This window comes from Meleagris gallopavo, chromosome Z (assembly GCF_905368555.1).
Source record: "Meleagris gallopavo chromosome Z, MGAL_WU_HG_1.1, whole genome shotgun sequence".
Classification (NCBI taxonomy): domain Eukaryota; kingdom Metazoa; phylum Chordata; class Aves; order Galliformes; family Phasianidae; genus Meleagris; species Meleagris gallopavo.
In genome coordinates, this window is record NC_139435.1 from 71,716,713 (window position 1) to 71,744,223 (window position 27,511).

Below are 27,511 nucleotides of genomic sequence, written 5' to 3' on the forward strand. Positions count from 1 at the left end.
CATCCTGGTGACTATCAGCAGGCCTGCATTATTACACCTATGCTGCACAGGACCTAGGTAAGTGTGTACAGGGCCACACTGAGTATGCCAATAGTCAGACTAGAACTAGCATTTGATCAGAACTAAATCTGAGATAGTACCTTTTTGCTCAGACCTAAGATTTATTCCAGATGGATTATCTATGTATAAAAATACAAGCTATCATTGTATAAGTGTCACCTTTATTTATGAGAAGGATTAGTTTAGTCTTGAGGACATAACTGTGCTTTACTGGGTGCTCCCCAACTCTATTTATTTTAGAAATGTCAAATAATGAAATTGATTACCTCCTGTAAAAACATTAATCAGTCAAAAGGCCAAATTTAATAGAACTACTAAGCAAAGCAAAGTTATGTGGCAAACCACACAGCTCTTCAAACATGACAGACCTGACTTCAGCTTTTGGGTTAAAAAAAAAAAAAAACAACACTGAAGTTACCAGTATGTAGCTGAAACTACAAATGATGTTTGTAGCTGGTCCTATTTCTGCAATACTGCCTTCCTTATTTTTCTTACACAATCAGAAATCCCCATTTTTCCCACGTTTAATTTGCTCAATTCCAGAGTTTAATTCACCTCACTGGAAGCCTCTGCCCTGCCTATGAAATGTGCTTTACAAGTTCATTCAGTATCCTTTCTAGGAAGGCCTACAGTATAACAAAATGGCAATTTATACCAGAGTGGAACTTGGTACTTACTTTAAAATAATATTTGGAATGCTCTGGGAATCAGAATGAAACATTACATTTTGGTTAAGCTAAAAGCTACCTCAATATTTTACGCAAGCATTTCCTGCCGACCTCTATGAATTATCTTCTGACATCTCCTGAATTTATGCTCTTCTCAGCTGGTTTAAAAAGCAACAATTTAAGTTGTAACTTCATCACTCAACCTTGACTTTTAAGTAAAAAAATAAAATGGCTTAGTAAAACTTCTGCTTATTTCATATATATTAAATTATATGCAGTATTTTAGCCTATTAATTGCACCGTTATAAAAATAATTATAAAATGATTGCAGTAAAAATTCAACATTTACGTACACGCTAATTATAAGATACAAACAGGAACATTGAGCAAACAAAAGCAGGGAGAAAGATGGACTGTATATATCTACTCTTTCACAAGTGACTTACCACGGATGCACCCCTGCCAGTTTGTGTACTACCAAGCCAAGGCATATTAATGGGTGTGCCAGGATTACTGTGAGTATAAGGAGTGGTTCCCTGAACATTTACCAGATCATCACGAGCGTGGATAACTAAGAAATCATCAGCCCTATGAAGGAAATAACATTATAAGTTAGATTCCAAACAACAACACTAAATACCGTGCTTTGATACAATGATTTATGCACAGTCAAGATGTGATGTTGGAAACATAAGAAGTATACCCTTTATTTTCTGTTTCCACATCATCATCAACCCAGGTGTAGATCTGTGTAGCCAGTATTGCAGAAACATCTAATTCTTGAATGTCATGACTCGATGCTATTGCAATGCAGTTTCGATTTGCCTGAAAAAAAATCACACGCAATAAACAGTGAAAAAAGGACAACTCAGGTGCTGGGTTTTGTACAGTTGTAGCTAAACTATACACTTAATCCATATAGAATAACAAACACTTATGTCTACAAATCTATGTATTTAAATTAGCTAAGCTTGGAAGGTTCCTCTTTAAAAGCTATCTGGGACAGCATAGTATGTAATTTGTATTTTGTACCACTCAACTACCTCCAGTTTCTCCTTGCATCTCTTACAGGAAAATGAAGACTCAACTATCTCATACTGTGTACTACAATGCTTACAACCTGTTTCCCCTTCATTCCTCCATTAAAGGCTTAAGTAGTTAAACAGGAGAAAGTGGCCTCCTTTGCCAAAGACAATAAACACTCCTATACACAAGCCTAAAGAAAAAGCAGAGGCTGCTTCTCCCTTCCCTCTAGCCTTTCCACAATAAAAAAGGAAGATAATTTGCAATATAATTCTTCATCTATTGTAAGATAATTATGAACTGCTTCAGAGAAGGGAGCACAAAGAATTCAGGCTGTATCAGGATAGCTTGCAAAGAACATACCACCTATTCACACTACCACAAGTTCAACAAGTAGAAGAACAACAGAAATAGATTAATCAGGTTCTCCCACCTCCTTTATACTCACCTTATTGACTGCAAAAGCAGTAATGATGTCCGACTCTTTGTGAATTATTCTTGCCTTGCCTCCTGGATATCCTAAATCTGTTTCTATCTGTATTTAAAAAGTAAAGCATATTTAAATGCCAAAAAAAACAAATAGAAATCTACACAATATTGCTTTTTTACTGGAATTCCAAAGACTAAGCACTACATCCTATGAATTTTCTTATTTTTTCCTCAACTTTAATTCTAAAAAAACTACGACAGTGACTTGTAATTATTACAGTAAATCTTTCCTGTGTGCAGTAACTTAGCTTCCTATTTCCATGTTGAGATTCCCCAAGCAATACTAAAAAGATTTAACATAAGTAACAATACCATGTTCATACTCAAACACTTGGAGATGTCAAGAGATAACTGAGAGCTGTTTTAGTACCTTAAAAAGGTAATGCCAAACAAATGGAGAGGTTGTAACAGAAAACTCCAAGCCTCAATCACTAATATAAGACTTTGTACTCTCTCCAAAAAGAAACAGAATTATTTCAGAACTACTTACTACTCATTTCCTTACTTCATTGGTCTTGAAAAGATTTACCCATGGATATTTCATTTGAAAAACAGTAAAAAACAGTGCTGTCAAAGAACTGCAAATAATCTTTTTCAAAATTTCAGAAAGAGCAGTAGCTGTTTTATACCACAGAGTAGTATATCTTTTAATAAAAAATAAAAATCAATATTCTGGTCATCTTACATACATAAAATCAAACAAAACTGCAGTTATAAACAGGTCCAAAAACCTGTTTTATGTAGTCAGCATATTTTCAAAAAATACAGTTCTCATTCAATTACACTTACACTGTTTTATCATATAAACAATCGTAACAAGATAGCCCAGGGACATCACAGGATGTTCTCATTTTTGTCTTCTGTTTTTTTTTTTTATGAGAAAACCTTAAGAACACAGTATTTCTAATGGTATTTGAAGGCACCGTATTATAACTTCTTAGTCTCTTGTACCTGTCTCCAGGAAACTTAAACAGGTTCATTTATTGCCATCTTGAAACTAATTAATTTGAGCATTAGGCCTTTGTACCTTATTGATGATGGGCTCCTCCACCACAGAGTTTTTCAAGGTTTCATTATGGTCCTCTAATGACTTCACAAAGGAAAGAACAAGCATAGAAGAAAGAGTAAAGATAAGACATAAGGATTTCCTTGATACCTAGCATATTAAGTCCTTGTTAACCTAACAAAGAAAAATTAAAACAAAACAATGTGTACATACACATGCACGTCACTTACATATATTACATATATTGTTATGTAGCAGCAGTAATTCTCAAGTTTATATTCTCTCACTTCATATTTATTATGGAGGACATCAATTTACCTATACTGCAATAGCAACATCACCTCAGAAGTCTAATTTATTGAAATATAAGTAATTTCCATGTATTGCTAGTAATAGGAAGACAGAAAACAGAACTAAAATGTATGCTGTGTAAGTCTGTCAGTGATCTTGATTAGAAACATATCAAGCACATCTGAAGTACTCCAAAATACCTTCCCATATAGCATAGCAACATTAACGTAAGACATTATCAGAAATGGTGCATCTTCAAACAAGACAAGAAAGAACAATGTTACTTTGTATTGCAAATATGTAGAGGACATAAACAGCTTCAAAACGAGCACCCAACTAAGATAATATTCTAGCTGTGACAGGACAAAGATGAATCATACAGAACTCTTTGCTACCACATGGTTTTGCTACTTATAAATACCCTTCCTCCTGCATGTTGTAGTTTGCTCTGATCTGCTTCTTTCTCCTCTGTTATTTGATAGTAGATTTTTTAGTTTTGTTTTTTAAATGAAACAAAGTCATTCTTGTGAAACACTGGGAGTAGTGGTTGGTAAGAAAAAAAAGCAATTGAAGAGGGGAAAAAACAACAGAAATCTATTACAGAACTATAGTTTCAACACATTTAACTGAGTCTGACACCTCAAGCTTAGCTAGATATTGGAAAAAAATTTGAGATAGAAATATTACTTGATAACATTACTTTTTAAAGAATGAATGACATGACAGAAACCAGTAGGTAAATGTAGGATGACCACAGTAGGGATAAATTCATGTTAGGTTACCATTTTTGATCCTTTAAATTGTACAGTTTGTCATTTTAGTCAACTTTTATACTGATATGAACAAAGATGCTGACTATAGTGAAGCTTTCAGTCAGTATACAATCAAAGACCGATTGTTACAGTTTTCATTGAAACAACGGAAACAGATCTTTTAGTAAGAAATACTGCAGATTTAGAGTCATAATCAAGCATACTATTCATTCATGCTCCAGAAAGCAAACAGGCCAGCCAGACAAGTTCACTAAAACCTCATAAATTAACGTAAAAAATATTACATACCCTAGCTGCCATACCAACCTCATTTAAACATCGCTTCTTTGTAAAAATATTTCTGATAAAGGTTTCCTGGACTTCTTCCTGTTTAACCAAGTACTGCCAGAGTCTCTTCACAGATAAGGCAACATGACTGTTAGATCTACAGAACAAAGTTAAAATAAATATTCATATCTTACTCATACTTGAGACACTGCGATAATTCCACTCTACTCTTCATAATACGGATCCTTTCTGCTTATTGACAATTAGTGCTTCTAATACAAGAACAATGAACGACCAACACTTCATTCTAGGAACATATGAATAACCTGAAAGACCCACGATGTTTTAGTTAAAAAAGAAAATCAGAAGGACTGTAACTCTGATCTGTCTTCAAACCTGATGTTCATCTCTGGAAACTGTACAGCAAAGTAAAACTTGTAAATACAAACAGAGTTACTTATGGCAGGCCAAACCCATGAAGCCTTCAATAAGTTTAAATCACGATTTTAAAATAATGCCAGGGAGCACATCAACTCAAGTCATTAAAGTGAAGCATGATAAGCACCAAGTGCTCCACAATAAACAACCAGACTGTTGATTCTGAAAATAAAGGTGTAAGCAAAACTGAGGCAGCAGGGATCTATACAGAAAGAGACTATTTAAGAAACTGAGAACAGTCTTCTGACAAAATATTTTTTAATCCATATATTTCATGTGGACTACACAACTATGAAATTATAATATTTCTTTGAATCTAGAAGATACTGATAATTTTATTCTTTCCAATGGTGGGACAACTATTTAATAATAGAAATAAATTTTAACTGCCATTCATCTGTAATGATCAGGGCAAATTTGGTGTTATTTTATTGTCAATCACAGTTATTCTACATAGTAGCTAGTTAAAAAAGAAAATTAGAAACTCTGCCTGCTTTTTCTATGCTTGCTATGGATCAGATCTGCATAGATTCTGATTTGTACCCATAATTTCACAAGGGATTACAGTGGATACAGAAATTAGCATGACACTGCCACTGAAGTTGAGGTCTATCACATGCACTGACTACATAAATACTTACTTCATGTTTACTACATTACTCAGTGTTTATAAAAATTAGCCTTGCCTGAACGGAGTGTTTGCAGGCTCAAGCAAAGTTTTATGGCGAAGCAATGCAGGACCACCAGCTAGGGCATCCTCAGAAGTGTGAACTGAAATATAATCTTGAGGTGGACCACCATACAGCTCAAGACGTCGCAGAAGAACTTGTTCCCAGCGCTGTAGTGTTTTCAGAACTGCATGGCATACTGGTGAGCTAACTGGAAGCTCTAGACAGATGAGTAAACAATAATTAAAAACTTAATGCTCCCTTATGCCCTTGATGTAGACAATCCTGTAGCTGAATACTTAAGCTTATTTCAAGTGTGTCCAAAAGCAGTCTTTACTGAAAGCTCATTGATGTTTCCAAGTATAAGAAAAATTAACTTTGCGCTAACGCTGCTAGATAAAGGATAGCCTTCTCGAAGGCTAATGTAAATTAAACAAAGAGAAGGAATTACACAACTTGAATTACAAAAAAATTAACTTTTCCACCAAGATAAAGATATTGTAAGCACTTTTGCATGACTAAGAGGCATAGGAAAGAACAAATATGCATAGATTCCTGCTAAACTCCCTTTTCCACACATATATAACACCATGACAATTTATTCAGAGACTGTGAAAAAAATAAGAACTTTTAGACTAAAAATAGAACATATTTAATACTCAACACATAACTAACATTAAAATAAAAAGAAAACTGCTGCTTATTACCTGAAAGATCGTGTCCAGCCAAAGGGTAGAAAATCTTCAAGTTGTTAAGCACCAGTTGAACCATTGCCAATCGCATCAGTGACCAACTAGTAAGAAAACACAAGTCATTTACTAATAGGAATTTTTTTAATGCATTAATAGTTAGGATTTCTTAAAGCCTTATATCCTTACAATAAACTATGCATAATTATAATGTTTTAGGACATTATACATATTCTGAATTTAAAGGCCACTGTACAATGTATTAAACAGTAAACTAATCACTGAAAAACTAGCTTAGATAACACGCTCCCAGAAAATACCAAGTAACAGGTGTATGCTCTTAACAACAAACGGCCAAAAATGCATATTTAGCCACTGTAAAGCAACTTACATTCTAAAGAAGTTATTCACCTGTATGAATTAGCATTCAAATGCTCTTGATTATGTGAATTTGCTGCAAACACATCTCCATCAGTATCATCATCATCTTCATCACTTTCCTGACTCTCTTCTGAGTCATATTCCACTCTACTTTGTGATGGAAGAAAAGGCTGAAAATATACAATGTTCCTTAAGTATCTCCCAGCCAACGTTTTTAGAAATAAATCACTGTAATATTTAATATTTTATAAAATAGCAAGTATGCCATCTTATTCTACATTGTAATGTGGAATTTCTACCTCATAATAATGTTTACTGTCATTTTTACATTATTCAAAATTCTAATGCTTTTCCAATTCTTGTTTTTCTCTACTTTCACATCAGGAATATAAAGAATATGTAGTACACAATAGCTTTTACTTGTCAGAGAAGCCAAAGCCACCACCGATTTCCTCTGACTCTAGATCATCAAGGGCTTAGAAGACTAATGAAAAAAACATCCTATCCTCTGCTTACAGATTTCAGTATTTAGGACAAGCCCAGCAACAGCACCTCACTATGTTATTTGGTATTTGTGATTTCTTTTTGGCCCTTCTTCCTAAAGTACGGCTAATACATTTATTTTGCTGACACAGCTAACAGAAATGCATCATACTGCTCCATATTATTATGTAGTTTTCTACACAGAAAGACCTCAGATAGCAGACTTAACACAAGGCAATGTAACTTGACATCTATTTGCAAACAAGTTCATTTCACCCATGTACATAACAGAAAGTGCCACAAAGATGATCAAGAGACTTAAGCATCTCTTCCATGATGAAAGGCTGAGAGAGCATGGACTACTCAGTCTGGAGAAGAGAAGACTCAGGGGAGATCCGCTGTATCTATAACATCTATGAATACCCTATAATATCTGTCAGGAATACCTGACAGGAAGGTGCAAAAAGGATGGAACCTTTTTTTAGTGGCGCCTAATGTCAGGACAAGTGGCAATGGGCACAAACTGGAAGACAGGATGTTCTGCCTGAAGATCAGGAAGCACTTTCTCACTGTGTACGTGATGAAGCACGAGCAGAGGGGGCCTGTGGAGGCAGAGGAGACTCCCTCCTTGAAGATTTTCAAAAGCTGCCTGGATGTGGTCAAGGGCATCCTGCTGTACATGTCCCTGCTTCGTTGGACCAGATGGATCCAGAGGTCTCTGCCAATCTCAATCATTCTGCAGATTGTGATCATCACATTTCCATTCTGAACAGCTAACTCACATTTACTTACATTGTACTTTTACTTACATTGTACTTTATAGCAATGTTAGTTTTGTTCATAACACAGTATGAGAAAAAACTGATGTCACAACAGTAGTATTAGAGAAAGTCACAAGTAGTAATAATAGGTGGCTTTTAGCACACATCTAAATTGGCACTTGGGATAAAGACTAAGCAGAAAATACTATTACAGGAGCAAGACTTCAAACTTCCAAAATAGCAAACAATTACCTTGGCAATGAAATAATCCCAAATACTAAGCTCAGGAGGAATAAATCTTTCTTCATAGGATGGAGATTCTTGGTTTAACCATGGCACGGCAGCTGCCTGAGAACTCTCTTTCGGAGAGGTTTTTGATGAAAGCTTGAAATGTTTTTGCTGTTTCTCTCCATCATCTAAAGGGGAAGAAAGCAAACTGCTTAGAACTGTCTGCTCCACCTGCTGCTTTTAATAACGGGATTCTTAACAGAAAGTAGAAAGCTTCCTCATTACAAAAGCCTTCAGAAGTTACTTTATTTCTGTAGCAAATGAGTATAGATAATGTCAATCCTCAAATACGCACAACTAATGAAAAACCAGAATGCCAGAAAGGGACAGCTCACAGTACAAAAAATATAGCACAGCAGATTATGCACATAACTGCATTAGAAGCTTTCATCCTTCAGCAAAGATGACAAACATTATGGTTCAGGTCATGATGCAAAATAGATTAACTCAGTATGTACTGCTGAATATTGATCTATGCAGAATTTTTTGTTGTTGTTTGCTAGTTGTCTCTTTTTTTTTTTTTTAAAGGCAATAATTTTGTCTTTCAGAACCTGTAGTGAAAAAGCTTGCAATTTCTAGTCCAAATTTCAAACAATGGCTCCATCTAGAGGAGTTCCATATTTTCCTATGTGGTACAATCCTGGTAAATCTATTTGCCCTAACAACATATTTTGCCAGTTAAGAACAGAAGTCCAATTTTAAGGAATACAATATAATATATACCTTATTAAACAGAGAAGAGTTGCAAAAACTAGTTATTTGTAACAATAATTTCTAGGAGCTGAAGGGCCTGCTAACTTCAAGATTTACTTTAATCATAGTAAGCAGCATCTAAGAGATATTTTGTTAGAGATCTTCATTCTCAAAGACTGCAGTACTCAAAGCAACAGCTTATGCAGACTATCACAGAAAAGTTATCAGTTTACCAGAAACAAACAAACAAGTTTTGTTTCAGACTTCCTACTTCTTAATTAATAACAAGACCTACTTCAAAAAACACATTACTAGTAATAGCTTGCTTAAAAAGAAGCCAACAAAACCATCTGATAACCTGAAATCATTCTGCTTCCTGGTGAATTGTATTCAGTTTATTTGATAGAAAAAAAATGATGTTACAGACTGCCACTGGCTCTGTGCAATTAATTAAGTGTTCTGGCTCTAAAGAACATAACTAGAGAGAGGCAGGAGAGAGAATCATAGAGATTTAACAAGCAGGCCTTCATTCATCTTCAATTAGAGATAAAATGGGCTCAAATCCATTTCCTACTTGTACAATTTGCTTTTAATTTTTGATTACATAGAGAAAGTTAGAATATTAAGATGAAGAGAGAATTTTTGAACTGCCTTTTGAAGTTCCTCAAACTTTCAACATCTATTTAACTGGATATTAAACATTTATCTTTTCCTTAAGCATTTCAAAATCTCCTTTTTCCAGGTAAGATTTAAAAAGTATGATATCTCTGAGAAGAACCACAGCACTTAAGCACCCATTCACTTCCTCCTGCTTCAGTTTATTTCTTGTTCAACTGCCTAAAACAAAATCTGGACACACACAAATCCGCAGGATTAAAAAGCTGACAGGGTGATCAGAAATCCTTATCACAGACTACAAGCATCAATATGTTGGACGAGACTTGTCTACTAGGATATGCTAAAATGAACATCACAAACATAAATGGTGCTTAATCTTTTAACTTCCTTGATTATTCCCTTCTGCTTTCTAGAATCATAAAACTAATCTCTATACAATTTCTAAAATTGCTTTTTCCTGTTAATAATGTTGGAGATGCTCACGAACAGTCAGCATCCCTCTGCACATCTGGAAGAAGCTATTACAAAAAACAAATAAACCCCACTTATTTCCTATTCCTTTTTTTTTTTTTTTTTAATTCCCCCGCCGCTCCCCCCACCCACAGGAGACTTCAGAGTCTTGATATATGGCTGAATGATTAATTCCTTCAACACTATAATGGGTACTACAATCACTAGAAAACAGAATGTCTAGCACAATGGAGAAAAAAAATTGCTCTTTTAAGATCAGTTAAATATTCCATATATGAAACTTAACATAATAGAAACTAAACCAACTTTGAGGAAAGTAAGATTCAAAATAATTAAAAAATAGCTTCAGCAAAGGTCTAAAATAATTTATGTACCATATACGGCCTAACAAAAACTGAAGGCATTATCTCATCTTTCAGCATCAACTTGATATTGTGGTGTATTTTAACAGCCTAAGTCATCCCAGTATATTTAACATGTTAACATTAACAGGATGTACTTTAACATCCTGTAAGAGATATTATTTGAAATCCGCTTACCTGTATTAAAAGGTAACATAACAGCTGCAGTACAATATATTTTCATATCATTATTTAAAAAAGCTCATCAGCTGACAAAGAGCATGTACATGCATTACTCTGTATGAAATATTAGCAATAGCTTAAAAAAAAAAAAAAAAAAAAAAGAAAAACTCATTTGGCATAAAGATAAGGAGCGAGTGTTGCATGCTACAGAAATAAAAAAGTATACGCTTGCAGGCTGTTTTCTAATGTGGACTCCAAAAAGTGAATGCTTTACTATAGAACAGTATTCTTTCCACTCTGTGGGATAATTCTTCATATTTTTAAGACTACAACTGGCTGCTCATTGGAATATTTAAGGAAAAGGAATTACAACCATTCAAATGGCTAGAAATTCATAGAACTGATGCCAATCTTCCTTTTTCCTCATTTCTTTGCATTATAAAGGCATTTAAGTAAACCAACATAATCATTGAAAGTCTTTGACATTTGTGATTTCAGATCATAAGTTAAACTCGCTTTCTTGTGCATTACTAACAAAAAATAATTTAATTGCTTTCTTGATTTGAAATATTTATCTTCATCATCTTCACCACAAAGTAAGTGTATTTTCAAAGAAAGCTGGATTATATTCAAAAAGTAAAATGTTTTTACTTCTGCAAAGATCTAACATGTGAAATGATATTCGGAAGACCTGTTGCCGATGAGACCCCCTTTCCATCTGCCCAGGAAGAGCTAAAATATCTCTTTCAATATCTGAAAATTCATCTAACGTGCAAGTCAGAGATACTGTGCTTTATTAAAGACCGTGTGCATGCATCAAGCATCAATACCCCAGCACACTATAAAAAAAACAAGTCTTAAAACCAAAACATCTCTGTACTTAAAAAAAAGCATCAACTTTGACTGCAGCAACAACTAATGTCAGCATTGCTAAAACCCAAAGAAGGGGAACTGGCATGAAAATTGGTTTCTATCCTTTCGCTATCTTCTTAAGCATAAAGCCATTTGTAGATTCTTGTAATTCTCTAGGAAGCTGCAAATGTCAACTTCAAGAGCAGGCTAGTGAAAGTCTACAGTGATAAATTTTGTTGTCTTCAAACCTGGGAATAAATTTGCACTATGCAGTGTTACAGACTCTAACATTCTCACCTGCTTTCTCAAGGATAACAGCTCTGGCCTACATGACTTCTGACATCTAAGTCCAAGTTGATGAATTCAATGAATTAGCACTTGACAGCAGCAATATCTATTCAGTTCCACAGGATTATAGTAATCAAGCTATAGTGTATTATTTATTAATAATAAATAACAATTACTATACATATCCAAGACAGTATACTTTTTTGTATTTTTGCACTACTTTATGCATAGCAATTAATTGAAAAGTTGCAAGCAAATATGTATTAACCTCTCAGATATTTCTGAAGATATTATGTAAATAATGTGGCACTTAAAATATGGGCACTTCAATAAACAGTAAACACAAATCTCTGAAAAAATTTAGATGGGCACAATAAAGATGTATAGATAAAAATAGATATAGATGTAAAGATAAAATGTATGACATACATGCATTTTGTAGACCTTTCCTGTTATAATCATCTAATAGAGCCAAGATAGCTCCATCTTAATGCAAACTTCTGAACAAACTTCTATTCTGTTTTAACAGGTGGCTGAACTAAGAATAAGTTAGAAACAGCAAGAAGACAAACAGAACAGAAAGCCACACAAATAATGAAACACTCAGTAATCCAAAGCAGTATAAAAATAAGCCTAATATTGCAGACTCAACTAGTTAGCTAGAATGAAACACATTCACATCAACATTTCCATTACTAACAACATAACAGGCAATTCTGAATTACAAGTTTAGTACGGCTGTTGTAGGCCCTTACACAACCTGGAAGGTATTAAAACTTGAGTAATTTTTTATCTATTCTGAGATGAAGCCATTCCTAGATATTAAGTCTATATAAAACTGAAGACATTCAGCATTGTCTGTGACCTGCTGATGACATTTATTATCTGATCACAGAATGGCTTGGGTTGGATGGAACCATAAAGCCAATATAGTTCCAACCCCTCACCACAGGCAAGACTGCCATCCACTAGATCATGCTGCCCAGTGCCTATCCAAACTGGCCTTGAACACCTCCAGGGATGGGGCATTCACAACTCCTCTGGAAGAATTTCCCCATAAAGGCCATTCTCCCTTATCCTATCACAATCAAACTGCACAACTTTTTATCTGCACGTCCTCATTATTAACCTGTTCCACAAGCACTGCTGTATGTTAGTCAAATTATCACAGTGAATCAAGAATTTACCATTCCTTCCTATAGAAGCACAACTACAGAATAAAATCAAGAATCACATTTTTACTCCATCTTTAATTGCTCAGAGCATTAGCATCATCAGCAGAGAAAATTACTTCTTTTAATAGTCACATGTCAGTAGATTTCTGACAATTTATCTACATCTGACAGTTAAAATAGCTACTTTAATTCTATAAAGTGTACTTGCAAAATATTCAGTTTGGAAGAAGATTTAATGTACTCTTACAACACAGAAAAATTGAATATATGAAATTAAACTATGGATTTCTAAAGAGCAAAATTAAAACTTTACTTTAGGAAACCTCTGGGTTTTAGAAAACTTACCATCTCTATATAGACTTAAGTTACACAGATGTTTTGAGGCAGTTTGGAAGAAAAACTATGTGGAAAATAAGATTTCAAAAGCAATAGGATTATTTTTCAGATGTTAACTGCACCTTAGAAAACATAATATATCCACTATTTTAAGACTTAAATAAGAATAGAAATTCTCAGATGCTAATATAACACACGCTAATATAAAAATCATCTGCTACAGGAACAAGAAATGTGGCTGAAAAATATATGTGAAGACACTCCAAAAGTATTCAAACTGCTATGCTTTTTCTAATCTTTAATGTGAAAGAAATGAAGCAAATTTTTCATAGAAACTAATTCTGAATAGAAGACAAACCTATTATTTGGTTTCCTTTGTTTAATTTGTGTCTGAAATATCCTAAAAGTTCTAGAAATAGAAATAAAAAACCCAATGAAATGTATTTTATTGTAAGAAAATATCTTGTGAAGCTGACTGTACGCGTAAATCAACTTCAACAAGGAACTGCAAGCAAAATGACAACTTTACTGGCCAGTTATGTACACATTACTATTACATATTACTATTATCTCTTAAAATAGGTTTCAAATTTGTAAATTAACAACCACATTCAGACTGAAGTGCAGCAGAATTGACGAAATCAGGGATTAAGGGCCAATGCAGGACGCTGTATGATCAGACGGTTTTGTATTATTACAAAATAATATAAACCTATTAGAATTCTTAGCATCAAAAATTTTTGGCTTTTCATCTCCATTTGAAAGTGAAAATTTGTCACAAAGATCTAAAAGTGAACATATAAAAACTGCTCTAGTTATGCTGCATAACTCTGTATCACATCTAAATGACATGCTACTCAGTGTTCATTGCTGAGTGTCAGCACATATTTTCAGTAAAGGTACAAAAAAAACATAGCTGATTTTAACCTGACTCCTCTGCTTTAAAGAGAAAGAATAAATGACCAAAGCCTTAATTTCCTACCACATAGGTTGCAACAGACCTCTGGAGGCCCATGTTCGAAACAAGGCTGGTTAGGTCAAGCTGCTTACAGCACTGTTTATCCAAGTGTTCAATAGCTCCCAAGATTCCACAGCCCTATTATGTCTTTTGTCTAATGTTTGATCGTCTTTACCAATTGTTATTTCATTAAGTTTTCAATGTTTGATTCTTGTCTCTTCTAGAAACAGTTTTATTAATCCTGTAATCAGTCATCATTCATTTCTAAGAAAAATATGCTGCAGACAGGACAGAAGTAGCCTTCAATATCTCGCTACATTAAGACAAATAGATTAATTTTAAAACAGGAGCAACAGCATTAACAAACTTCAGCATATAGTTATCAGCACCTAAGATACTGCCAACAAAAGCCAGCTATGCCTTCTAATTTTGCAATACTGATTGGGAAATGTATTTAACAAAATGCCGCAGAGAAAACTGTGATCAGATAAAAAAACGAGAATCACTACTCTGTAAGCACTTTTCTAAACATCTGGAAATTGGTATTTAAACATCATAAACAACATTTTCCTCAAATGAATGTTTTGTGAGAAGTTTTTATATGTAGTATAACAGCAACAACAATACATACAAGTTGCAAATATTACAACGCATATTATATACGAATGCATATATATTCAGATGTGATGTAAGAAGCCACCATTTTTCAAGAAAGTTCACGTTTATTAAGCATTCCTTCTTTGTTGTTTTCTTTTTATGTTAGATATCTGTATGATAGTTGGAGTATGAGCAATTGAGTTAGAAAGCAGAAATGTGTACAAAAAAACCTACAAAATTCATTGTGGATAGTTTAAATTCTTCAGGTTTAAATTCAGAAAAAGTAAAGTGCTCTCAAAATGTCAAAATTGAATAGAAACAAGGCACCTTTTCTTTGTCATGTTTAGAATGAACACTTAGAAATCCACATGCATAATAATGCTTATATTCATGAAGCAAAACAAGCAGCTCTCTAAAAGATATGAAACACTTCTGATCATTTCAAACCATGGAAAAAAATATTTTAAACTTATTTCAAAGGAAGTACAGTAAGAGTACTACAGCACTAGCAAATTTCTTTGTAAAAAGACCTGATTGGATAGCTGTTGTAATTACAGAACATGGCTTTAAATTTTGATGTCATGGCTTGCAAACAGAAGTTTTTCTCTCTTTCTATATATGCAAAAAAAAAAAAAAAAGAAAACCACACATAGCAAACTGCATGTAGAGGCCTAGTACTAAATCTATTATCTTGCCTGCAGACTTGGTAGGACTATGAGTACTGAAGGCAGTAAGGGATTTCGAAAACCCCACGCATTCCATGGAGAACACTACTACCTGATGTGGGCTAGGCATTGGGAAGTGCCTACCTGCCAAAGAGAGAAAACACATTGTGTCTGTAAAGTGGGAATATATTATCATTAGGACAGAACTGGAAAGCTTTAAAATGAATATTAAAAACTATGTTTTAATTGAATTGAAAATTTTTTACTTAAAATGAATGTAACCCCATCATATTACAGCAGTTCTACTAACTAAAAACCAGTAACACTAAATACCACACCTGCTTTTCTGCTTCCCACTCTCTTTTGCAGAATATCTGTTAAGAATTTCAGATTATTTTAATTTGCAGATTTAATTACTATTGAACAGACTTTCATGAAATTAGTCTTAAGCTTTCAGCAGTAAAAACATCTTCCAACAACAAAAAGAACAGCTTCCCCACCTACCCCTCCAAAAAAAAGACATACCAGTTTTTGTCTTTAATTGCTGCTGTCCTCTGATAGGTGTATGAGCTCCTCCTCCAAAGATTGCAGACCACATTTTGTTGTTAAGTGGATGAGCCATAATTCTATACAACTCATTGCTGGAATGTGTTGCTAGGCCATGGATGAAGAGACTCAGATAGACTGCAGTTAGAATTTCACAAAGTAAGACTGTGAGCCCTGGCTGAGCTTCCTCACCAGCAGAATTCAAGAGACGTACTAGAGCTGTTATTCCTGTTGAAATACAAAAATACCCCAGAAGCTGAATGTGTACATGTTAAAAATTCTGCTTCAGAGGAAACTGAAAAGTCCAAGAGACAGACATCCTAATATTGCTGCATTCTATATCCCAATATCCAAACACAAAAACTGCTTGAGGTTCTCAGAAAAATTTCTTGAATGTTTCTTTAAAGTTTTGGTATAGGAAAACAAAACATATAATATGTAAACATATTCCTTGGTTATGCTCAAATTGAAGTTTCTGTTGTCAACTGAAGCTCATACAGATCAATTATATGTAGCTTACACACTCTGTAATGAGACCAGTGTAGCTTCATCCCAGCAAGGGCTAAACAGGTTTCAGAGCTGCAGCAGAATATAATAGGTTAAAAACTTCCCATTTTCAACAGTTTTGAGTTAGCTCAATAGCTGGACCACAGCTGCAGTCATTCTGACACAGACCGCTAAGATACACTTGAAAATAGATTGAAAGGATAAGAAAGCAGAAGAATAGTGAGACTGAAGAGCTGCCTGCAGCGAGAGAAAGCAGAGCCTATGCTCTACAATGCTTCATTCTACTTTTATTGACTCTTTACTAAAAGACCCACCTAGCAATTTTTAGTAAGAGAAAGCAATATCAGTCGAGTCAGGGAATAACTGAAGATAAACTTCAATAACTCACTTCTACCAGTATTTTGTTATATATACTATTAAAAAGTCTAGAGCTTTTACAGTGCATCTCCACATTTTTTCATGAGAGGAAAGAAACAAAAAAACTGTACATACCTGGCCACTGAGCTGGTGGTGTATTGGGAGTCACTGTTTCTTCCAATGTTGATCTGAGAGAATTGCGCTGAGTTAACAGCACTGTCTGATAAACTGTTCCAGTAAACTGATTTGCTTGAAATGAGCTGTAAAACACGTCATATTAAAACAAACAAACAAAAAAACACATCTGCTTGGTTTAAAATTATTCAAGTTATAGCCTTTACTGAACATAGGCAGATGTCAGTACTGCCTCCAGCTGCTCTACATATTGCACAATCATCACAGTGAATCAATCTTTTCTCTAAAAAGTTTTTTTCAAAGACCTTACCTGTAACTGTGGCCATCACAAAGACATTGGTAGATGCAAGCCGAAAGCGATGCTGCTAAGTTATGCATTACATATATCTGGAAGATAAAGTTTTATAGCACGTATCACACTCAAGATAAACTGTGGTTATTATCATTGTATTTAATACATACAGGTTTGTAAAAGGGGCACTCATGTAGAAGATGCGAGCACTAAAGGCAAAAATTACTAACACTGGCTCCTTCTCATCAAAATTCATTTCAACTAAGTCAACTCACTTTGTACTGAAAGGGATGGAAAGCACTCACACAATCCAAACTACCCACAGTCACAGCTCAACTTTAGCTGCATTGCCTTTTGTTAGGAAAGAGGACCATCTTAAACCATTAAACAACGAATGATTATACCCTAAGACAGCATGTTGGCTCAGAATTAAAGATGCCATGCTTCATAATGAAGACTGTAATGCAACTTAGTTGTTGAACACATTTGTACAGCTCTCAGACACAATTTACTCAGTATCGTACTGAACATCAACTTTTCTCCTCATAACTGACATATTTCATGTACCTTAAGAAGCACCTGCATATTTATAAAAAGTAAAATAGATATTTATCTGTATCCTCTGAAATCAGACACAGAATAGGAACTAAGAAATCAATCCCTGGAGCACTCTCTATATATGCACAGCAAAACCTAACACATACAAAATGGCAGGAAAGGTTTAACTTAAACTTTAGATCTTATCTCCAGTCCCAGCCTAAATATACTAGAAATCTTATGGAAAATTAAATAAATAACATTCTATTGTGAAAAATAAATATCGCTTGACAGAAATGTTTCTTTAACATTTTCTACACTTTGCAGACCAATTTTTATACTTCTAAATTTAATTTTACTTAGGTGTAGGATTGAAGATAGCTTACCATTAAGATAACAGAAATTATGATTGTACTGTAATAAAGCCAACAGTGACATTGGTGGTGCTTTCCATAACAGATATTATCTCAGACAAATATCCAGTTGTGAAAGTGTAACTGAAGTAGATGGGCCTCTCTCTTTTAGCCCAACATTAGTATTACAGGATAAAATATTTAAGTTCCATGGTTTCGTTACATATCAGGAAGGTATATTAGGAAGTTTTTATACAGTTAGAAAAACATTCATGCAAACTGGTCAGTGAAAATAACAAATAAAGAAAAAAAAAAAAGACGACCCACACCTTGTTATCCTGTGTATCTGGATGAGGTGGTGAATCGAGGTTTATTATGGCATGTAATATATCATGAGTCAAGTTACCAAGATGTAACAGTGGATTAGCCACCACTGTTTTGGCACTAGCTGTGCAAGCAAATAGGAGAGGTACGGAGCTTTGCTCTAGAACAGGGCTGGATGGTGTCTGTATTGACTGTTCCTGAAAACAAGTGAGAAACACACTCAAACACACAAAGTGATAGTACAGTACCCTTAAAAATAAAATAAAACAAAACAGAAACCTCTACCTTATAGAATGCAAAGTGTCACATTTATAATAAAACAGGTATATAGTATAATAGGAAAATCTGAATTAAAATACAAAATGTTCAAAAACCTACAACCAACCCAAAGTGGAGAACTCACAAATCAATCTCCCCACATACCTGCTGAGATTCCTGCAACAGCAGAATTAGCTCCATTCTGACAGATGCCAAACCACCACCATGAGAGCCATGGAGAACACAGTAACTAAGGAACATTCGTAGGAGGGACTGGTATTTCAGAAGCCACTGATGTCTTTTCTGAAAGTTTCCTTTCTGTAGCATGTTTTTTTGCTGGTCAGTTACGTCTACAGTATTTCCATGTAATGCAGCTTCCTCTGGCATCATGCTAATTCCACACTGTATTTCATCTATTTCAACACTATAATCACAGGTTTTTTGAAGAGCTATCACTTCCCTTTCAAGCCACTGGTAAAGCTGATACCTCAATTTTCCACCATCTACCTCACAACCAGTAGATAATGTACGAAGCTCTACCGTAAGAATTTTCAGGCATGCTCTAAACTTCAGCTGTGCAGAAATTATATCTTCTGATGGGCTTAGAATATCTTTTTCATCAACTACACTAAAAGATTCTGTGTAGCTAGAACTTGTTTCATAGGATTTTTCATTTTTCTTCAGAGGTTTTAGCTCTTTCATTACCAGGGAAGAATCTTCATTCTCATCACCCTCATCACTGTCCAACTGTAGCTTCAAGCCTTCGTCTTGGAATACTATATTTGGTTGGCTCCAGTCAAATGAAAGAGTTGAACTCGAATGTTTTCCTGATGAGCAGTCTGAAGATGACCCTAGATCATTCAAAGCTGGCTGTGACCAATCAATACTGGAAGACTCGTCTTTTATTTCCAACTCTTTAAGAGGAGAAGACGGTGAGAAATCTTTACTAGTATCCATTAAGCTGGGGGATCTACAGAATGGCTTTGACCTCCTGACAACTTTGGGCATCTTTGATAACACTTCTAAGGCCAACATAGGACAACCAGCTTTTAAATGAGCATATGCAGTGGTGAAGAAAAGCCGCCTTTCATCTAGGTTGATTTTGTCAGCTAATCCGTTTTCCACTGTTAGGCACATGTGTGTGGAAGAGGCATCAGAAGAGCCAAAATGACGTCTCAGAAGGAGAGGATGTGTTCTTAAGTAGTTGTAGAAGTTAAACACTGCAGGATTACAGCTTGCTGAGCCATCTCCTATATCTGAAAAGATATTGCATCATGAGGGAAAATCTACAGCTCAGTATGAAATAACACAAAAGTTTGTAGTTCAACATAAGACTATTAGGTCTTAATATTCATTCTGTTGTTGACTTCATTAATTTTTCATCATCATCATTTGAATACGTAAGGAGATAGGGAGGAAATCTAATCACTGCTAAAGACAGAAAACAGAGTGAGAGTATATAATAAGTATAATTTAAAAAAACTTTCATTTATTTTCCTTGGAATTAGGCCTGTTCTCCTGCAGTCAAAGGAGACCACATTCTTGCTGATAACTTCAATTTCTAAAGTTTCCAGTACTAAATGACATTAAGATCCTCCAGCTTACTAAGAATATTTTTAACTTGGAGGAAAAATATCATATCTTTTAATAAGTTTTGGATTAGTATTTTTAATTGTGTGTGCTTCCCAACAAAATGCAACTTAAAGGAATATCAAGGAATCCATAACACTTACATATATTCATATCAGGACAGCATTCAATAAATTAATGATGCATGAATGAAGCCTCTGAAGATTTAATTTTCATGTTCAAAACCACAACAAGCTTATACAATTCAGTTACCAACTTGTGCCATGTATGAAAAGATTTTAGGCAAACACTGAAATATAAGGAGCAATCAGCACAGGACAATTCACAGCTTTTTTTTTCTAGGTTAGCTGAGATAATATATTTGTTTCTGCTATGAGAAGTTATGACAGTAAAACTACAGATAACAGGAACAGGTGTAAGATCAGCTATTAAGACGACAAAGCAAAATAACACATGGAAGACTCTAAATTGATAAATTTATCTAAATTGATAAAGAAGTAGCATTTTAAAATGATTTAACACAGAAGCATGTGACCAAGATCTAAGCAACTGAACAATGTATCACTCATTTCTCAAAATAATTTTGAAGTATTGTACTCCTATTGGAATCAGTTTATACATCAATTTCCACAGCTCTGGGAGTCTTCATTTATCAACTTCCTCTCATTAACCCAAATATAAGCCAGCCATCATTTTAACTGCCTTGAAACATTTAACATTGAGAATACTAATCTCAGGAATTAATGGGACCAGCCTTTTCTGACTGATGTACTTATAGAAGCCTTTCCTATCCTTCTTTGCACCTCTTGCCAAGTCCTTCCTGATTCCATCCCTGTGCAGCCTAGCAGCATCCCTATGCTATCCCTATATTCCACCCAGGTTACCTGCCATATCTTCCTCTGCCTGTGCATTTTGTTCTTGCTCTCCAGTTTGGCCAGCAGATCTCAGTTCAGCCACACTGGTCTCCTGTCCTCCTTTCCTGACTTTCTGCACCTGAGGACGAAGAGCTCTTGTGCTCTAAGAAAAACTTCCTTAAACATCTGCCAGTCCCACTCTGTTCCCTTGTCCTTGAGTACAGTTTCCCAGAGGGTTTTGTTAACTAACTCCCTGTGGAGCTGGAAGCTGGCTTTCCTAAAATTAAGCTTCCTTTTATTCTTTACCTGTCCCATATCCCTCAAGAGTGTGAATTCCACCACTGCACAGTCATTAGAGCACAGGCAGCATCCTACCCTGATGTCACTAATCAGTCCATTTCCATTGGCGAGTAACAGGTGCCACCACTGCATCACCCCTAGTGGGGCTGTCTATTACCTGGCTCAGGAAGCTATCTTCTATAAGTTCCAGAAATCTCCTGGACTGTATACAGCTTATCATGCCTGGTGGTGAGCAACCAGGTGCAGCACCGAGCCATGTTTAGACTGTACCTAAGAAAATACTCTTTAAATGCATAAATAGTTAAAACCAGCCTAACAGCTAAAATACTCATTCTTACCTCCTTCATCTTCAAAAGAATGTTTAATCAAAGTGTCAAGAGCCTTGCTATAATCTTCCAAAATCCAGTAACCCATACTTCTCAGAAAAGGATCACTGTACATATTTCCTGTGCTCTCCTTTCCAGAAAACACACTTCCCAAAATTCTCTTCTGTAGTACAGATTTGTAAGTACTAGATACTTCAAATTCTGACTCATAAAGTCTTGAAATTACAAGAGCCAACTGAATGTCATTCAGTTTTTCAAGACAGACCTGAAAGAAAGTAAGTACAGTTATAAATACAAACACTGTAATTTCTTCTCTGGTTGAAATAATTGTAGACTGGAAGTGATATTCATCTGTTCAGACTAACATAAATATGTGTATCAATTCCAAAAATTAAGCAGGAACTAAGAATTAATTTGGAAACACTGGAAATTTGGGTTGCAATGGAAATTTACATTGTATTTATATGCAGCAGAACAGAGAATCTGAAAGCAAGTTAATGGTAGATAGCTTTCTTAGTATTATTACAGAGGAATCAACCATGGGACCTCTTCATTATCAGCAGCAAAACAACTAGGATGTAAAGGAAAGATTTGTGTATCATTAATGTATTGGTGGGGGTGAGAGAGAAGAATAGCAAACAAACTGGAATTTTCAGTGGTCATATTAATTTAAATTGCAATGTTTCTTACATATTTTCACACTCAATTCATTGTTAAGTTTAGAACAATATAACAAAGAAGTTCATTATTTCATTACCTCTACTGCATCTTTTAAGTGTCCTGCCAGTAAGAAAAATGCTGCAGAATGTTCAAAACGCTGTTTGCCAAGCAAAGAGAAAGCATTTTTTAATGCTGCTTTACGCCATCTGTCCTCAGTGAAGTTGTTTCCAAAAAACTGTGTCATTTTGGTGTCTTTTTGGGATCTGCATTTGAATGTAATTGATAAAAATATTATATGTTTATTAGATGCATTTTTGCTCTTCATTTTGTTAGATGCGATTGTAACACTGAGCGCACAGGAGGCTTTGCTATTGCAAATTAACAAAATCATTGGTAAATATAAAAATTAAGGTAAGATCTTCAACAGCAAGTAACATCACAACCTAATTTTTAGGACGTCCACAAAGTTAAACATTACTAAGAAATGTCCGTCTGAAAGACATGTTCAATTCAGTTCTTTGAATTTCCCACAAAATTATTTTTGAAAGCACTTCTAAAGATACTACTGCCATCCCAAACACAACACAGGCAGTCTCTTATAAGCTAATCTGAATTAAGCAATGTATGAAGCTAGAGTACATCTGAGACTAAAGTTTGATTCATCCACCTTTAGAAATGACAAAATCACCACAGTAAATACAAGAATCTCAGTGATTACCCATCCAGTTTACTAATTTATTTAGAAACTGTTAGCTTTCAGTGGTAACATTTGGGCTTCTTTTCAATCAGCACTACATTCAACATTTCTTTTCCAAGTTATATCATATATTATGAAGACCCTGGTATCACTTACCTATACAATCCCCAGATAACAGCCTTCTTTTTCATCGCAAGGTAAAAAATGGCTGCATCAAGTGGATCATTGTTTCGTTGAAAGGCTGCTTTGGCTACCTGTGAAGACAATTCAACAAGTTGCGGAAAGAAACACACCAGAATTTAAGAGAGATTTAGATTGGATTCCTCCCGTGCCCTGTGCTTCACTGAGCTAAGATGTTCTCTAACAAAATAATCCCTCTTCTCACTCTGGGTCTAAAGATGTGTGTGGCTACCATTGCTACAATCCCTAGTTTCATTATAGAATCTTTGAGATTGGAAAAGCCCTTCAAGATCATCAAGTCCAACCACAAAACTGACCTACTAAGTCCCATAACTCATCCATCTCCTTCACTGACACATCCATGCATTGGTTCAACACCTCCAGGGATGCGGACTCCACCATTTCCCTGGGCAGCTCATTCCAATGCTTGACCACATACTATGAAGAAATTCTTCATAATAATCAATCTATGCCTCCTCTGGCACAACTTCAGACTATTTCCACAAGTTCTATGATTGTCACCTGAGAAAAGATACTGATCCGTTCCTCCCTGCAGCCTCCCTTCAGGTAGTTACTTGTAGAGTGATGAAGTCTCCCCTGAGCTTCCTTTTCTTCACCTGAAATACCACCCAGATCATTGATAAAAACACTAAGCAAAGCTGACCCCCAAAACTGAGCCTTAGGGAAAACTGCAGGTAACGAGCCACCAACGGGCCCAAATTCCATTCACTACGGTTCTTTGAGCCCAGTTAGCCAGCTAACTCTTCACCCAGTGAACTGTACACCTATCCAAGCCAAAAGCAAACTGTTTCTTCAGGATATTTTTAAAACCAGTGTCAAACATTTTAATAAAATCCAAGTAGATAGCATCCACAGCTTTCCCCTCATCTAGTAAGTGGGTTCTCTAGTCACAGAAGAGCATTTTAGATAAGAAGAACCAGCCCTTCATAAACCCAGGAATGCTGTGGTTGGTCCTTTCATTCTCCTTTATAATGCCATTCACGACAACCTTCACTACAACCTTCCCTGGCACCAAGATCGGACTGACAGACCTGCAGATCCCTGGATATTCCTTCCTACCCTTCCTATAGATTGGAGTCATAGTTACTAACCTCCAATCAATTCGAAAGCCAAGTGTTTACCAGCTCCTTCAGCATCCTTGAATGAATCCCAATCTGGCCTCTTTGTAGTGAATATTCAAATGACGCAACAAGTCAATTAGAGTTTCCATCTGGATTACAGGAGCTACATCTCACTCCCCATCACCATCTTCCAACTCAGGAGGATGGGTATCTTGAGAGCAAATGCTCTTACTAACAAAGCGTGAGGCAAAAGAAGCAATAAGTACCTCAGACTTATCCTCATCTTTCATCACGTTTCCCATTATATCAACAAAGAATAAACTCTCTTTAACGCTCCTTCTACTGATGAGGTACTTATACAACTTTTTTTTTTTTTTTTCCTTTACTGCACTAGCCAAACTGAATTCTAGTTAGACTTGTTTCATTTTCTCACTGCACAACTTCATGACAGCTCTGTAGTCCTTATGAGTTGTCTGCCCTTTCTTCCAGAGCTCATAAATTCTCTTTTTCTTCCTTAGTTCCTAAAGAAGCTCTCTATTAAGCCAAGCTGTCAACTTTATCCCCATCCAGCTTTACATCTAGTGAACTGGGACAGCCTCTCCTTCACCTTAATGATCTCATTTTTGAAGAAGGTCCAAGTTTTTCAGTAATCTCCCTTGGGACTCTGTCAACACATCTCCAAACAGGAGATCTTACTACAGATCTACTTCCATACTTCACCAAAGACAGAAAACCAAAATTTCATGAACACTATGCTCAAGACAGACTTAAACCACCACACTGCCCCCATGTCATCAAATCACAGAATGATCTGGACTGGAAAGGACTTTTACCACTATCTAGGTGCAACTCCCTTCCATATGCAGAGAAACTTTCCACTAGATCAGGTTGCCCAAATCCCCATCCATCCTGGTCTTGAGTATGTCCAGAGATGGGGTATCCACAACTTCCCACAACAATCAGTTCCAGTGCCTCATCACCCCCGTAGTAAGGAGTATTTTCCTAACATCTGATCTAAAAGTACCCTCTAAGTTTAAAAGCCATTACACATTGTCGTATCACTACACTTCTGAGAAAAACAAATCTCTTCCCCACCTTTCCTGCAGGCCCTGTTTAAGTACTAGATGGTTGTTATTAGGTCTCCCTGCAGCCTTCTCTTCTCTAAGGCTTGCAATCTCAATTCTCTCAGTCTATCTTCATATGAGAGGTGCTTAGAAGGTTGGAGCACCTTTACAGCCCTCTTCTGGACTACCTTAACAGGTTCAATCTCTCCTGAAGAGACCATAACCACCTGTAACAGCTCTCTAGGTATGGTGGTTCTACTTGAACCACCACGTCCCAACATATCCTGTTCCATCATCTAGAACTACAAAACCATTAGCTAAAAGTATTTTTTTTTTATCAGATCAACTGTCAAGGCCTACATTTGAAGTCAGTTCCTGAAATTATAACAAAATTAACATATTAATTACTCTGGTAATGAAAAGATAGATGGAGACTAGAAGAAGAGGCTGGTACCCATCAGAATAGGAGAAGATTGCTTTTGAAAGCTGAAAAGGAAAATGGGCAGATGTCAGTAAGAATTATCCAAGACCCAGGTAAAGTGATATAGGCCCAGGAAACTTCAATTTTATAAATTATTCTTATTTAAATACAAGGCAAGTAATTTTCATGAAATGATGATTAATTGCTGAAGACCTAGCAGTAGAAGTAGAGACATGCATTTTACCACTTTGTGCCTTGTAATCAAATTATCTTGAGCATGTCATTTTCTAGCTCAACACTTTTGGCTCTTCCAAGAGCTTAAAACAAGTGATAGGGAGGTTAGGAATTGCCACATCCATGACAATTTGAACACATAGTTACTATAGAAAAGAACATCAGAAGGCTTTGCTGACAGGGAAATACATCAATTTGCAAGACATATGTGTAATAGCTTAGTTGGCCTGATGTCTGATAGGTTTCTGAAGAGAACACTCCCCCATAACTTGCTTCCTAACACAGAAGAGATCTTTGCTACAGAAAAACAACTACTAGGTCAACCGGTATATTATAGCATATACTATTGTACTGAAATGATCAAAATCTGGTTTCCAAAATCCCAAAATGTATTTCACACTTGAATTTGAAACTTAAACTACTAAAAAAAAAAAAAGTTAAATATAAAATTGTACTAAACTATTCATTATAAATATAGCGTGCAAAATTCAGAAAGGCTGGACATATTTAAAATTTCCAACAACGTAAAGAGATGGTAATTACTAGAGATAGGTATTTGAAAAGCAGTTTTGCAGTTTTGTTTCAGGGCACTATCTTTACCTTTTCTATGCATTTCCGCAAGCTATGGATATTTCGAACCCACCATCCAATACCCATAGCTCTGAGTTCTGACCACGTTGGATCCCCTTTCTGCATTGCAGGGAGCATGCTGAGTAGTTCTTCTTCCGCTACTGAGTGAAATGCCCAGGCAAAATGACTGGTAGATAAACCTAGATAATCACAATTAAAAAAAAAAAAAATAAATAAATTGCAAGGCGGTATGAGAGTTAAGAGAAAAGGGAAGAAAGCCTAATTGTTTATTTTGAACTTTTGAAGGCATTACTGATAAGATAGCAGAAATTTAAAAATATTTTAAGCACTGCACACTGAATATTTTGAAAAGCTCATGCAGATACTGCATGATACCACTTTGAAACTGTTTAGATGGTTTGCAAAGAGTAGTTACTGACTGAAGCCCAATTTATAATATGTAGTATAAAGATTAGCTATAAAATGAAGTGCAACAGGTCAATCAACTTTTCAATGTCTTTATTACTTTTTCTTAGACCAGAAAATGTGAAGTTAAAGATTACTCCAGTAGAAAACATATTTGACAACAGAGACATACAAGAACACTGGAAGATGAAAGCCACGAGATGAGGGAAACAGTTATTTTATTGCTATAAAAGCTATAAAAGCTAGCTATAGATGACTGAAACTCTAAGGATGACCATGGGATGCCGCTCTGCACTAAGGCACACTTAACTGCACTTCTACAAGAGCACAAGAGGC

The 27,511-nt window shown here is 35.5% G+C and overlaps 1 protein-coding gene across 4 annotated transcripts in view; it reads right to left on the bottom strand.

The window, feature by feature from the left end:
* The window catches only part of DMXL1 (Dmx like 1), a 75,204-nt gene that overhangs the window by 10,881 nt on the left and 36,812 nt on the right, over nt 1–27,511 (bottom strand). For 2 of the 4 annotated variants that reach the window (XM_085212872.1, XM_085212871.1), the window contains exons 20-37: nt 26,780–26,949; nt 23,355–23,452; nt 22,599–22,764; nt 21,854–22,106; nt 18,937–20,027; nt 18,519–18,710; nt 17,318–17,394; nt 17,008–17,132; nt 15,988–16,236; nt 8,250–8,413; nt 6,784–6,923; nt 6,391–6,476; nt 5,702–5,903; nt 4,599–4,734; nt 3,268–3,330; nt 2,200–2,286; nt 1,432–1,553; nt 1,175–1,316 (exon numbers count right to left, since the gene is read on the bottom strand). In XM_085212872.1, coding sequence (XP_085068998.1) covers nt 1,175–1,316; nt 1,432–1,553; nt 2,200–2,286; nt 3,268–3,330; nt 4,599–4,734; nt 5,702–5,903; nt 6,391–6,476; nt 6,784–6,923; nt 8,250–8,413; nt 15,988–16,236; nt 17,008–17,132; nt 17,318–17,394; nt 18,519–18,710; nt 18,937–20,027; nt 21,854–22,106; nt 22,599–22,764; nt 23,355–23,452; nt 26,780–26,949 — 3,563 coding nt within the window. Of the gene's footprint in view, nt 1–1,174; nt 1,317–1,431; nt 1,554–2,199; nt 2,287–3,267; nt 3,331–4,598; nt 4,735–5,701; nt 5,904–6,390; nt 6,477–6,783; nt 6,924–8,249; nt 8,414–15,492; nt 15,607–15,987; nt 16,237–17,007; nt 17,133–17,317; nt 17,395–18,518; nt 18,711–18,936; nt 20,028–21,853; nt 22,107–22,598; nt 22,765–23,354; nt 23,453–26,779; nt 26,950–27,511 lie in introns of all 4 variants that reach the window. The other 2 variants (XM_085212875.1, XM_085212873.1) reach the window with 2 other exon arrangements.